The sequence below is a fragment of the Nematolebias whitei genome, chromosome 6 (assembly GCF_014905685.2).
Source record: "Nematolebias whitei isolate Nwh7 chromosome 6, NemWhi1, whole genome shotgun sequence".
NCBI lineage: Eukaryota > Metazoa > Chordata > Actinopteri > Cyprinodontiformes > Rivulidae > Nematolebias > Nematolebias whitei.
In genome coordinates, this window is record NC_056503.1 from 29,229,140 (window position 1) to 29,243,239 (window position 14,100).

The following is a 14,100-nucleotide window of genomic DNA, read 5'->3' on the forward strand; positions in this document are numbered from 1 at the left end:
AAGACTCTGGTTGAATTTATTCAGTGTTTAGGTTTATAAGACTCTGGCTGACTTTTGATTATTGTTTTTTTTCACTCTTGATTTTAAAGAAGAAACTGAACAATAAACGCTTATTTATTTAAACCTTTAACACCTGGATTTTAATGTTCTTCCCCCTGGCAGAGCTGGGTTGTAACAAAAACAGAAAACAGGACCTGGACTCCTCACACACTGTTTTATACTCAAGGTTATTTGCAAGTGCATGTAGTGTCAGCTAGCTGCAGCATTCCCAGTCTAGTTTGAGCTAGCAGAAATATAATTTTCTGCCAGAATAACATTCTTCTTTCAGCAGATCCATTTTTCTTGTCTTGCCACAGTGAGCAAATTTGAAGGAAGACTTGGCAATGTTTTGGTACTCAAATAACCATGCCATGGGGAATTAACAAGGTTTATAAACTAGATCCCATGATCTACATAGACTTGTTTTTAAAACAGTTATTTTGGGCAGGCTCAAACTTGCCCTTAGCTATCATGACATCTACCAGAAATAAACCATTTCACTCAAAATGAGTATGTTCAAAGGTCTATGTACAATTTATTATCTTTCTTTCTATTGTTCCCTCTTCATGTGTCACCACAGTGAGTCATCCTCCATGTCACCCTGTCCTCACTCCAACAACCTCCATGTCCTCCCTAACTGCATCCACTGCATCCTTATTGACCTTCCTCTTTGTTTTTTCTTGTTTGTTTTTCTGGCAGCTGCATTTCTAACATCCTTCTACCAATATTCCCACTGTCCCTCCTCTGGACATGTCCAGACCATCTCAGTCTGGCCTCTAACACCAGTCATTCAATCTGTGCTGAACCTCTGATGATTCAATTCAATTTCAATTCTGTTTATTTATCTAGCACCAAGTCACAACAGAAGTTATCTCAGAGCACTGAACAAAAACATTCAAATATATGAAATGCAAGTTAATAACATTTAATTATCTGAGGAGCAGACTGCTTTGAGTTTAACTTCATCGCAGACTCTCATCTTGAGCAAGCATGAAGGCGACAGTGGAAAGGAAAAACTCCCTCATGAGGCAGAAACCTTTAGCAGAACAGGGCTCAGGACTAGAGGTCATCTGCTTCAATCAGTTGGGTTTGAGAGGAACGGGAAGGAGGAACAGATACACAATGGCAGGTCAAAAATCACATGGTAAGATAGAAATAATATCAAATGAAAACGATTTAATTATAACTATTCGTTTGAAGAAATGTGGTCAATTTGTCCTCTAGTAGTCTATGAATATGGCAGCATAAAAAGCCCACCTGAACTATAGGATTTATCAAAAAAGAAAGTCTTAAGCCCAATCTTCAAAATGGACAATGTGTCAGCCTCATGGACAGAAACTGGAAGTTGGTTCCACAAGAGAGGAGCACGATAACTGAAAGATCTTTCTCTCATTTTGCTCTTGGAAACTCTAGGGACCACAAGTAAGCCTGCAATCTAAAAGAAAAGTGCTCTGGTGGGAAAATATAGAACAATAAGCTGTGTAATATATCAATCAACCTTTATTTATACAGGTAAATCCCATTGAGCCTCGAGGACTCATTTACAAGAGAGACCTGAATATAAGATGGAGCTAGGTTGTTGAGGGCTTTGTACCATTAGGTTAAAAATAGGATCTCCAAAGATGATCTCAAAAGGTTATTTTCCTGATGATTTCTCTGTTAATTTTTCACCAAATTAAAACTAAAAAAAAACTAAAAAAAAAAAAAAAAAAAAAACTATTGCTTTAATAAAAGTATTTATATTTTAGTGGGTTCTTGTAAAGTATTTTTCAACAGAATAATACAATTTAATATTTTCCCCTTAGTAGAAGAGAAAAGGTTGAAGACACTGCAAGTTGTTTCTTCAATGACTTTATTGTTAAAAAAACATTAAAAAAAAAAAGGTTCAGTGTTGCATGGCAAATATTAAATTATACCTGAAAGACAAACCAAAAAAGTTAACTATGGTCAGACATGAAATAAAATTATTTTTTTACAAAAAGTTAATGTTAAACATAACACAGTAGAGATTTCCTTCAGCAACCAAGAACATTCAAAGCACAATCTGAGCCCAGTTTACCTTTGCATGTTTCATTTAAAGTGATTTGACTGGATTCAACTCTCAGTTCTCCTTCAGTCAGTCTCTTGTGGTTCCAGGGAAAATCTTACGAATGCACAGGTCAATACCACTTTCAAATCCATGCATTTCATTTCAACTTAATAGGATGTCAGAGTGGTAAATGAGCATGGCAAAAGCCGAGTAGTGCTTCCATCATTCAGTGGGGAATGACTGATAATTATCCTGACTTGTCATTGAGCATATGATAAATATTTAATGGGAAATTTCATTTAAAAATACCAATTTCATGTCTTTCAAATTTGGTTTAACTGTACCATTTAAAGACTTGCATATAATGAAAAGCTGAAAGATTTTTTTTTTTCTTCTAATTTACACCCTTCATCTATGATGGCAGTGCGCACAGGAGGCACACAAGCAAGGTGATCTAAAGAGGACAATCAATATGTTTTGTCGTTATAATTTACTTCACCTGATTCTGACCTCAATTTGTTAGCTCACTCTCCTGTATCACTGTAATATTGCTGTCAGATTTAACAGCAGTGTTAAGGAAACTATTTTTTATATCATTATTTTAGCCACCCGAAATGGCATTAATGGCAGGGCTTTGTTTGGCTCTGAATGTAATGACCCCAAAAATCAAATTGTAGTTGTTTTTAACAATTGTGTTCAAATTTGTTTTCTTGGGTATACTGGACAGACATTATGAAGCAAAGTCCTTTTGATGACACTTTCAAATTATGCCTTAAAAATGTATTTGGAGTATAGCAATTTAGTGCTATAAAACGATGAGCTGTTCAAAAATATTAAACACCTCACTTTAAAATGACTATCAAAAGTAAAGTATTACAAATTATTTTGGGGTAAATACTATTCAAGCAAAACATACCCCCCTGAGAACACTTGAGGAGCAACTAACCATAAAATAACTACTGATATATAACATTTAAATGAATATCCATGTAATGCAAAATTAACAAAAGCGTAAAGGTTTAAAAAAATATGTTCAACTGTTTCCATTAACCTACAATTTTTTTTTAACATAAGGAGCTGCTTTAAGATGGTAGAATCCTATCTGGTATTGTCTCCCCTCAGATTTGTCATTAGCTCATTAATTTCTCCACAATGAGATGCTCAAAAAGCTAAGATATTGTTTATAATCTTTCCAAAAATATCCCTTCAAAAGGCCTGAACTGCAGGATTTTAGTTCTTTTGCAGTAGCTCAACTATTTCCCATTTTTTACACAGCCAAGCTACATCTAGAGCTGTGGATCCAGAGGCGTCTCGTAGTGTCCTGTCTGCTCCGTTCAGCAGTAGAACCTTAATGGTGGGCACACAGCCATGCTGAGCAGCCAGGTGTAACGATGTGGCCTTTTCTGAGTTTACAGCATTAACATCTGCCTTGTATAGTACCAGATGAAGAACACAAGGGAAACAGAGTTTTTTACAGGCTATGTGGAGAGGTGTCCACCCCTCATTGTCCTCTTTAACGTTTGGGTTAGCTTTGGCTGACAGAAGCTTTGCCACCACCTCCGGCTGACTTTGCTTGCAGGCTAGGTGCAGCGGAGTCCATCCACTTTGACCTTTTGAGTTTACAAGAGCACCAAGACTCTCCAGTTGCACCACTACTGCCTCATGTCCTCGCTGAGCAGCCAGGTGCATGGGGGTCCACTCCTGTAGGGTTTTGGACTCTGGGTTAGCCCCACTGGTTATCAGCTGCCTGCATATACCTGCATGACCGTTCAGAGCAGCCAGGTGAAGCGGCGTGTGTCCTCTGCTGTCTGCACTGTCAACGTTCGCCCCACTTTTCAACAACTGTCTGACTATGCGATTGTGGCCTTGCTCAGCAGAGAAGTGAAGAGCGGTGGAAAGAGAGCTGTCAGTGGCATTCGGATTTGCTTTGTGAGCAAGGAGAAGCTTGACGATATTAAGATTCCCATAGGAAGAGGCGAGGTGGAGCGGAGTCTTGCCCTGTTCCTCCTCCTGATCCACAGTAGCCTCCTTCAACAGTCGTGAAAGCAGCAGGCGCACCACAGTTTCATGGCCATTCTGACAGGCCAGGTGGAGCGGCAACCATCCGGCTTTTTCCCGAGCATCTGCCGAAGCTCCTTTGTCCAACAGGAGACGAATAGACCTGTCATCACCGTTCTGAGCAGCAAAATGTAGTGGCGTCCACTGGTCTTCATCCCCCTCCACTTCATCGGCTCCATGTTCCAACAACAAAGTGATGATATCGTAAAACCTGGTGGGAAAGAGGACAGATAGATACAGATATGGTTTTATTGGTGTTTTGTCCTACAGTAAACTAAAAGCTCTCATGCTAACTTGGATTGTAACCTTAATCCCATACATGCTATCATTTTTAACTAGAAGATTGAGCCACAGTGTAGGTCCAGCTGACACCTTCCCACTGAGAGACACAGAGGAAAAATCAGAAAACAGCAAACCCTTTCCTGATCAGAGTGAAATGTGAAAATATTCATAATTTAAAGACTTTGGCTGTCTTACATAGTTTTAGTTTTGTAGCATAAATTAAAATAAAGAACTAAACCATCAATAATTAAAGGTTTTTAGGGATAAACGTGACCCATGGCTGCAACTCCACATTAAAACTACACCTATTGTAACCAGTGCAATACATATAGAGCTGCTATGCTTGTAAAGGTTAAAACTAGCAGGACTGTTTGGGTTTTACAAACAAAAAAATAAGGTCTGATTTACAAAGAAGTTCAATGAAAATTCATAAAGGAAAAAAAAAGCATTGCTGAAAATTTTTGGTTATTTCTAAATGCTCTGATTACATCATACAAAGCTTAATCGATGTACTCTGCACCAGGTCATTAATATAACTAGTGGTATTACTCATATCAAGGTTTCACAGAAAAAAAAAATACAATCAGCATTATGTAAGTATTTCATAATTATGGTGCGCGAAATGTCAACAGACTCAAACTCCGGTTCTTCACTGTGTTGCACATAAAGCAGATTTTGAGCAGATTTTCATACTGACCTTTGCAGAACTGCAATGATAAGGGGAGTGTAACCTCTGGCCATTGTACAGTTGACCTCTGCACCCAGACTCAGGACATGCTTGACACTTTCCAAATCTCCACTGGCTACCGTGTAGTGAAGGAGACTCTTTTGGCCTGCAAACTGTGCATCTGCATGCTCTTGTTTCACAGTCTGCCTGAAACTACTGAAGTCCTTTTTAGAAAGCAAAAACAGAATGCTGTTGCTGTGTTGCTCATCTGTGAAATGAAAAGAAAGGACAGAATTGCATAACAGAGAGTGTGTTGAACTTTTTATGATTGCTTCTGAAAGTTATTTCTCCTAGTTTTATTGTGAAAAGCTGTGCGCTTGTGTATGAAGTGGCAAAGCATGAAATTGTCAATATCTACTAGGTGTGTGAAAAGTTTTCCTCATGTCATTAGTGGTTAAATAAACCAACACTTTATGCTTTTTAAATTTCTAGCTAGAAAAGCAGGTTTCTGAGGCACCGAGAACTAGAACAATTTTAATTTCATATAAACACTATAATCTGATTACAGTTGGGATATTAAAAGCTCAAACACATGGCCACACATGTTTAAACGTAATAGAAAGAGCAAATAAATTGTAATCAATGCTGGATTAGAGGGTGGATGAACACAAACTTTTTCATCCTCAAAACTAAACTTTTTCAATAGCTTAAACCAAAACATTTGTTTTTTTAATGCTGCAACACTTCCCCCCACTTAAATAGGGTTGTGTCCATTTTTCATATTAAAAAAAAAAGAGAGAAAACGTGTCCTCAATCAGCAATGTGTACACTGAATGCTATACATTTCCTGTTACAGCAACAACTAAAAAAACAGCAGAAAGCAGGTGGATGCAAATAGCTTTAATAATTGAAATTAAACTAAAATAAGATGATTATGCCACGACGAACATAAATTGATGAGAAAGTGAGCAGTGCAACACAGAAGGTTAAGTTCACTGGGAGGGATGATTACTGAGTGAGAGAGAGAGAGATGAGCTGATTACAAATGGGACACAGGTGTGTAGAGCTGAACAAGGGAAACTGAGGAGAACAAGGGCTGTGAAAAGAAAACATGACAAGAGGGGCATTTTCAAAAAGTAGGTTATGTGAAAACTGAGTTTTTCATATCTAACAAATGAAAATTAAACTCTAAGTCTATCACCATAGTAACAGACGCTGAAGTAAACCTTCTCAATAGCAGGTTTACTGAATGAAACCCAGTATTTCTATCTGGTCTCCAAGCAGAAGCAGCTGTTGCAAATGAGTTGTTCATTTATTATCAGTTTAACTGATTTAGAAGTTAAATTAATTCATAATGTTGATGTCAGGAGAGGATTTTTCCACCTAGGCTCATATTGTTTTGTTGAAAAGTTATGCTCAGTAATATTTTCTGGCCTCACGTTCAATATAATACACCGCTGCGTGGACACGAGCTCATATCTTACCAAATGTGCATTGAGCTGAACATATTATTTGCAGATATTCCTTTGCAAATTAAATATTTTTAAACCAAACCACAATCACGACAAAATGCCAATAATTAATCAATCAATTTTATTTGGTCTTTTTTTTCCCAGTGTAAGTACAAATGCAACATTTAAAATTTGTAACATCGTTCCAACAATTCACATCTTTCACTTTTGGATATGCAACCCGCCCTAACGGGTATTCAAGCAATTGAATACTAGAAAATTTGTTACGAAAGTAAAATTAGATACGTTTTTAACTTGTTTTTGTTTGTTTTAGGTTTTTGAGGCAATTTCTTCAATCAAAATAATTGACTATCTGATCAATGTAGAACTTTAAGAAATTTGTTTTTCAGACACATTTTTTCTGGAAACATATTTTTCCGAAACAACATTTAGTTTTGATTTTAAAATGTTTCTTTCGGCTGCTCCCTTCTTCAGGGGTTGCCACAGCGAGCAAACTCCCATGAAAGATATGGCAATTGTTTTATGTTGGATGCCCTTCCTGACGCAACCTGCGCTTGAACCCGCAACCTCAGGATTACAAAACCGTAGCACTGAAAAACTAATTATCATTTACAAAGTTCTTTTGAATAAGCTCTGGGCTCACAGCCTTAGGTCAAGGTTAAGGTACTCAAGATTGATGAACCTTGTAGTAATCAGCTGTTCTGGAACTAAAAAGATACTAAAAAAAATAATGGATGAACTCAGAGTTTTTTAAACCAGTTTTCTAGAATGATCCCACAAAACTAATAGAGAACATTCAATAAAGCTAACACCAGACATAAAGAAACTGAAAATACAAATAAATACCGTATTTTTTGGACTATAAGGCACACTTAATCCTTTAATTTCTCAAAAATAAACAGTGAGCCTTATAATCCGGTGTGTTTGATGTATTAATTCTGGTTGTGCTTACTGATCTCGAACCAATTGTATGTGGTACAACTGAACAATGTTGAGAGTTATTGTGAATGAGTTGAATAAATTGTGACTTATCTGACTGTTTTGTTTCGCTTAATGCGCCTTATGTATGAAAACAGACCGTTCATTTATTGTATATTGCGCTTTATAATCCGATGCGTCTTACAGTCCGAAAAATACGGTAAATAAATAAATAAATAAAATGACTAACACTACATTTTTGGGCACAGTAAATGTTTTTCTTCCTTACTCTGTATGTGCTTACCTGAAGGAAGGTCAGACATCTCAGGCAATGTGATCTAATGTAGAAGACAAAGAGCAAAAATATGCAATATTCACTATATGATCCTTCATGTTCAAGGACTCTAGTTTGCACTAAACTGCTAATATTAATTGCATTTTGTTAGATAAACAATTGCTAAAAATTATATCATGATCTTCTGTTCTGGTAATTTATATTTTATGCCAGGTGTGTGCAGTAAGCAGGAAAAATTGAGAAAAAAATGACAAAAAACAAACCCTGAAACACAAAAACTACAGAGCATATTACCAACTAGACATGCTTCAGCACCAATAAATGAGCGTATTAAACAGAACTAACTTCATGGTTGGTGGAAACCTGCCACGAATAATTAGATTTCTGTTCCATGTCGCCATTTTTGCCATAATGAATGGGTCCTGGGATCTTCAAGGCGCCATTCAAAGCCTCTGTTTTCTTTACAGTGTCTGCACCCAAACATCAAGACAGAAACAGTTTTAAAACTTCATTTTTGCAACAAAAGTGTTTTTGCAGCTTAAAGATTCAACTGGGATTCTTTCCTAATTGCAGTGATACAATATAATCATGCATGAATTTCAGGAAAATCGTGTTACAATTATGGTAAACCTTTTTTTTTTTTGAAACATTGCAATATATTGCAAAAAAGGAGCATTTTTTTATGTTTGACTTTCATTCAAAATATGGTTTATTAATCATAAAACGTGTGCATGCTTTTGCCCTCAGATTAACTCACTGAATTGATCAGAAGGTAAAGGCTGACTCAGTGAGTTAATCAGAGGGCAAAAGCAATACCACTTTTTATGAATAATAAACCAAATTTTGAATGAGAATGAAAGTCAAACATAAAAAAATGCTCTTTTTTGGTAAACTAGTAACAATAATATCAAACCTAAGAGCTAAAAATCATAGAAATTTGATTAAACAGGCTTTCAAAGTTTTTGAATTTATTAAAATGTATAGTTATATATATATATATATATATATATTTTTTTTTTTTTTCTTTCTAAAACTATTTTCCTTTATGTTTAGAATTTGCGACCTGAAAACTCTGGCCTCTTCCAGGGGTCTTTTTCCCAGCATTGCTTCATGATGCTGATCAGCTGATCGCACTCCTGGGGCCTGCCATCAGGAATACTCTCCAGGTTGGGTCTCTTCCCTTTTGACACCTGCAAGAGCACTGTTGTCACACTGCAGCCTGTAACACACACACCCACACACACATACACACACACACACACACACACACACACACACACACACACACACACAAAAGAAAAACATATAACAGCAGTAGCAATGTTCTGTTCAGTTTATTTATATATACAGTATAACTAATCCCCACAAATAAGTGCAGGCCTTATTTTTGTTTCGTTGTAACACATTGTTTGGGTATCCAGACAATTGTTGTACAATTTATCTAAGGACAAAACTTTTTCCTTACAACACTTTTTTTTAATAATGTTTTTGGGGTGCATTTAAACAAACAAAATCAGTTATTGGTTGGTACACTTTAGAGATACAAACCGGATTCCAAAAAAGTTAGGACACTAAACAAATTGTGAATAAAAACTGAATGCAATGATGTGGAGATGGCAAATGTCAATATTTTATTTGTAATATAACATAGATGACAGATCAAAAGTTTAATCTGAGTAAATGTAACATTTTAAAGGAAAAACATGTTGATTCAAAATTTCACAGTGTCAACAAATCCCAAAAAGTTGGGACAAGTAGCAATAAGTGACTGGAAAAAGGAAATTGAGAATAACGAACAGCTGGAAGACCAATTAACACTAATTAGGTCAATTGACAACATGATTGGGTATAAAAAGAGCTTCTCAGAGTGTCAGTGTCTCTCAGAAGCCAAGATGGTAAGAGGATCACCAATTCCACCATTGTTGCACAGAAAGATAGTGCAGCAATACCAGAATGGTGTTACCCGGCGTAAAATAGCAAAGACTTTTAAGTTATCATCATCAACTGTGCATAACATCATCAAAAGATTCAGAGAATCTGGAACAATCGCTGTGCGTAAGGGTCAAGGCCATAAAACTCTACTGGATGCTCGTGATCTCCGGGCCCTTAAACATCACTGTACCTCAAACAGGAATGCCACTGTCAAGGAAATAACAGAATGGGCTCAGGAATACTTCCAGAAAGCATTGTCAGTGAACACAATCCACCGTGCCATCCGCCGTTGCCAGCTGAAACTCTACAGTGCAAAGAGGAAGCCATTTCTAAGCAAGCTCCACAAGCTCAGACGTTTGCACTGGGCCAGGGGTCATTTAAAATGGAGTGTGGCAAAATGGAAGACTGTTCTGAGGTCAGATGAGTCACGATTTGAAGTTCTTTATGGAACACTGGGACGCCATGTCATCCGGACCAGAGAGGACAAGGATAGCCCAAGTTGTTATCAACGCTCCGTTCAGAAGCCTGCATCACTGATGGTATGGGGTTGCATGAGCGCTTGTGGCATGTGCAGCTTGCATGTCTGGAAAGGCACCATTAATGCAGAGAACTATGTTCAGGTTCTAGAACAACATATGCTCCCATCTAGACGTCATCTCTTTCAGGGAAGACCCTGCATTTGTCAACACGATAATGCCAGACCACATTCTGCAGCAATCACAACATCATGGCTACGTAGGAGAAGGATCCAGGTACTGAAATGGCCAGCCTGCAGTCCAGATCTTTCACCTATAGTGAACATTTGGCGCATCATAAAGAGGAAGGTGCGACAAAGAAGGCCCAAGACGATTGAACAGTTAGAGGCCTGTATTAGACATGAATGGGAGAGCATTCCTATTTCTAAACTTGAGAAACTGGTCTCCTCTGTCCCCAGACGTCTGTTGAGTGTTGTAAGAAGAAGTGGGGATGCCACACAGTGGTAAAAATGGACTTGTCCCAACTTTTTTGGGATTTGTTGATGCCATGAAATTTGGAAACAACATATTTTTCCCTTAAAATGATACATTCTCTCAGTTTAAACTTTTGATCTATGATTTATGTTCTATTTGGAATAAAATTTTAGATGTTGGCACCTCCACATCATTGCATTCAGTTTTTATTCACAATTTGTTTAGTGTCCCAACTTTTTTGGAATCCGGTTTGTAGTTTTATGCCTTTATTTAATACTAGGCAAGACTGTTTTTGCCCCATGATGCTCTAACAGCACTTTGTCTCAAGTTTTATTATCAACTATAAAATACGCTCAAACAGTCAATTGTCTTGAGCTAACAGTTAGTGCAAGACAGTGCAAGAGCTCTGATTTTGAGCAAAAAGTAGATGTGGTAGTAGCTGAGATTCATTCACAATTTATACTCCAAATGCTAACAGATCATGTCAGATCTTGCAAGATATTCAACCTTTATTTAGACAGGTTAATCCCATTGAGCCTCGAGGACTCATTTATAAGAAAGACCTGATTTCAACAAAGAATGATGACAACAACGGACAAGAGCGACAATAGACAATTATAAAAGAGGCATACAGTTGTTGTTTTTTTTTAAACAAATTAAAATACAATGGCAAAAAAAGTAGCAAAAACAGCTAGATTATAAGACGAATATAATATGCATGAGATTGTATCAAATGTTATTTTCAATATTTGATCTAAAAGCTATAACTCTGGAACTTGTCAACATAAGATTCTTAGTATGGGGATATGCAATCCTTCAAGAAAAACTAGGCCTTTAATTTAAAATAGTGTTCACGATCATTCTTGTGCATGTCCCATTGCTTCTTACCTGCGTACGGTTTCTGCTGAGTCAGTATCTCCCACATCACAATCCCAAAGCTGCAGATCAAAGCAGGAAGAAGCTCTTAAGTCGTAAGGTTTTGATTTTGCTTGCTGTGCATTCAGTGAACTTTAACGCTTCCTCTCTCTTACACAGAAGAAAATAAAGTTTCTGGTTTCTTATTGTTGTGCAATAAAATATTGATATTATAAAAGGGCAAGAAAGTGAGTTGGATCAGAGAAAGACTGCAATGTCCTTGTGACTTGTGGAACATAGAGAATATAGAACAGAGTAAGGTTATATTGTGTGGATTTGGAGTTGTGCACTGAATCATAAAATGAAATGCAGCAGTTCTGATTGTGTGTTTTTGAAGATGCACCTGTACACATCAAAGGCAGTTCCTGGTGGTACAGGGTCCTGAGTGAAGGTCTCTGGTGGTATGTAACTTATGTTACCTCGTGCCGTCAGATCCTCCATGAACACAGCTTTACTCATGCCTTCTTCCCACTGAATGGCACTGAAATCCGAAATCTGAAAAGGACCAAAAACAAGTGGAAATTTCTGAGAATTTTATGTTATATTAACAAATCACTATAAGTTACCAGAGTTTTAATGACCTTAGCGTGAAGATGATCATCTAGTAGGATATTAGATGTTTTGAGGTTAAGATGGAGCAGCGGCGGTTTCATGCTGTGAAGGAAATCCATGCCCATGGAGACTTCATGGATCATCTGAAACTTCTTTGGCCACATGAAAGTGTGAGAGGTGAGGAGATTGTTCAGAGAGCCGTTGCTCATGTGCTCCATCACAACAGCGCTTGCTTCGCTGCAGAGTCCATAAATGGACAAAATGTACCTAAATTTTAGTTTGGCTATGTTGGACACTTCATCTGCTATTTTCCTGTAATGGAGAAAAATATAATAATGAGGAGACATATTGGATCAAAAACATTTGTTAGCAAATGTAAAATAGTTTATTAAACTATGAAGCAAAGCAAGACCTCATGTCTTTTTAGGTGAAGTTGTGCAGAAAGGTCATGAACAATTAATATCTTACCTGTAGTAGAAAACATTTTGACAACCTCATTTTGCTAGTCTGAGAGGAGTGAAAGCCAAGATGGAGTGTGAAACTCATAAATGTCGTAAAACTTAATGTAAATACCTAAACTACTTGATAAACCTTTAAACTGCTCTCATTTCACATTGTGGATTTTTTTACTTTTTTATTATTGTTTTACGTATAATTTTGGGCATCCATCTACTTCAAATAAATTAATTTCAGCTTTTCCTATTTAAAAAATATGCAGCTTTTTCAGGAGGTGGGAATATTGTTTTTTGGTATTTCTAAATTTAAAACTTTTTAGTAACATTTGTGCTCTGAGATGACTTCTGTTGTGACTTGGCGCTATATAAATAAACTGAACTGAATTGAACAGTTTTAGTTATTTTAAATGGCTAGGGGGGTTCAGTTTTATCTTTAGCTTCTGTGTCATTGTTTCAAGTTGAGATTTTAGCTTGTGCTTGGCTGCTTTTTGCTACTGTAACACTAAATACAGCTATTACCGTAGCTAGATTTTAGCTAATTTTAGCATTTAGCTACTGTTCTGCCATTTTTTAAATTTGGTAATGTTTTTGCTAAGTTTAAGTTTTAGCTAATATTTTGCTAGTTTTAACTTTTAACTACTGCATTACCAGCTTTGGCATTTTGCTACAGTGTTGCTAATTTTCACTTTTGTTATCCTAATTGTAGCAGTTAGCTACAGTTTTGCTCATTTTAGCATTATTTATAGTTAAATTAATTTTAGCTTAAGTACTATTTTGCTAATGTTAGCTTCTGTTCTTGTCACAACTCCATTTCAAAATTCTTCAACAAATTTTATCAGTCACAAAGGTACTTGTGCCGACATGCACCTCACATTTTGACAGAACATTTTAAGTTTTCTAGATGTTTTAAACCTTTCTAGAGAAATTTGGAATTATGTGAACTTTCATTTTAATTCAAAGCAAACCTTGCCAATCTGCAAATAAATTACTAGAGTTGCTCAATATCTGTGAGCACCTAGCAAGACATATACAGTGAAAAGTCTTACCCATAACTGTTGTTGGAAGCCAAAGTTGCGCTGAAGGTTTTTAGGGCACATTTTTCCTGCCAGACCTTGAGTTTGACTTGGTACACCTGACCAAATCTGCCTTCTGACAGCTTAATCCAGTCAACCTCAAAGTCATCCTTCTTGAAGTCCCTGAACTGTCCCAGAAATCCTTGATTGTAATTCATGAGTATGGTACATAGATCCTCTCGAACAAAACCTTTACGACACCCTTGCTCTCTAATCTTACTCATAAACAGGATTTAACCCTCACATCAACATTCGTCTGTCGCCCTGCAGGAACCTGCGTCTTGCTGAGAAAAAGACAAATTCCAAAACACAAACAAACTTTACAGCAGCTGCTTGTAAAGTCAAAGTAAGTGTCAGTACACTTCTAATCTGTGGGAGGAGCTGAGGTGCAAAACTTGTTTGTGTTGTAATGTTGCACAACTGGTTTCAGTTACTATGACGGTTTAGTTGACTTGCAGTCTTT

The 14,100-nt window shown here is 36.9% G+C and overlaps 1 protein-coding gene across 1 annotated transcript; it reads right to left on the reverse strand.

The window, feature by feature from the left end:
- Positions 1 to 3,298: 3,298 nt before the first annotated feature.
- Positions 3,299 to 13,795, reverse strand: ankk1 (ankyrin repeat and kinase domain containing 1). The gene is made up of 9 exons (XM_037677794.1): positions 13,611 to 13,795; positions 12,139 to 12,421; positions 11,901 to 12,052; positions 11,531 to 11,580; positions 8,824 to 8,979; positions 8,106 to 8,230; positions 7,770 to 7,803; positions 5,106 to 5,343; positions 3,299 to 4,337 (listed from the first exon to the last, which is right to left on the reverse strand). Exons 1-9 carry the CDS (start codon positions 13,793 to 13,795, stop codon positions 3,299 to 3,301), a joined length of 2,262 nt encoding a protein of 753 aa, XP_037533722.1.
- Between the last annotated feature and the right edge of the window lie 305 nt (positions 13,796 to 14,100).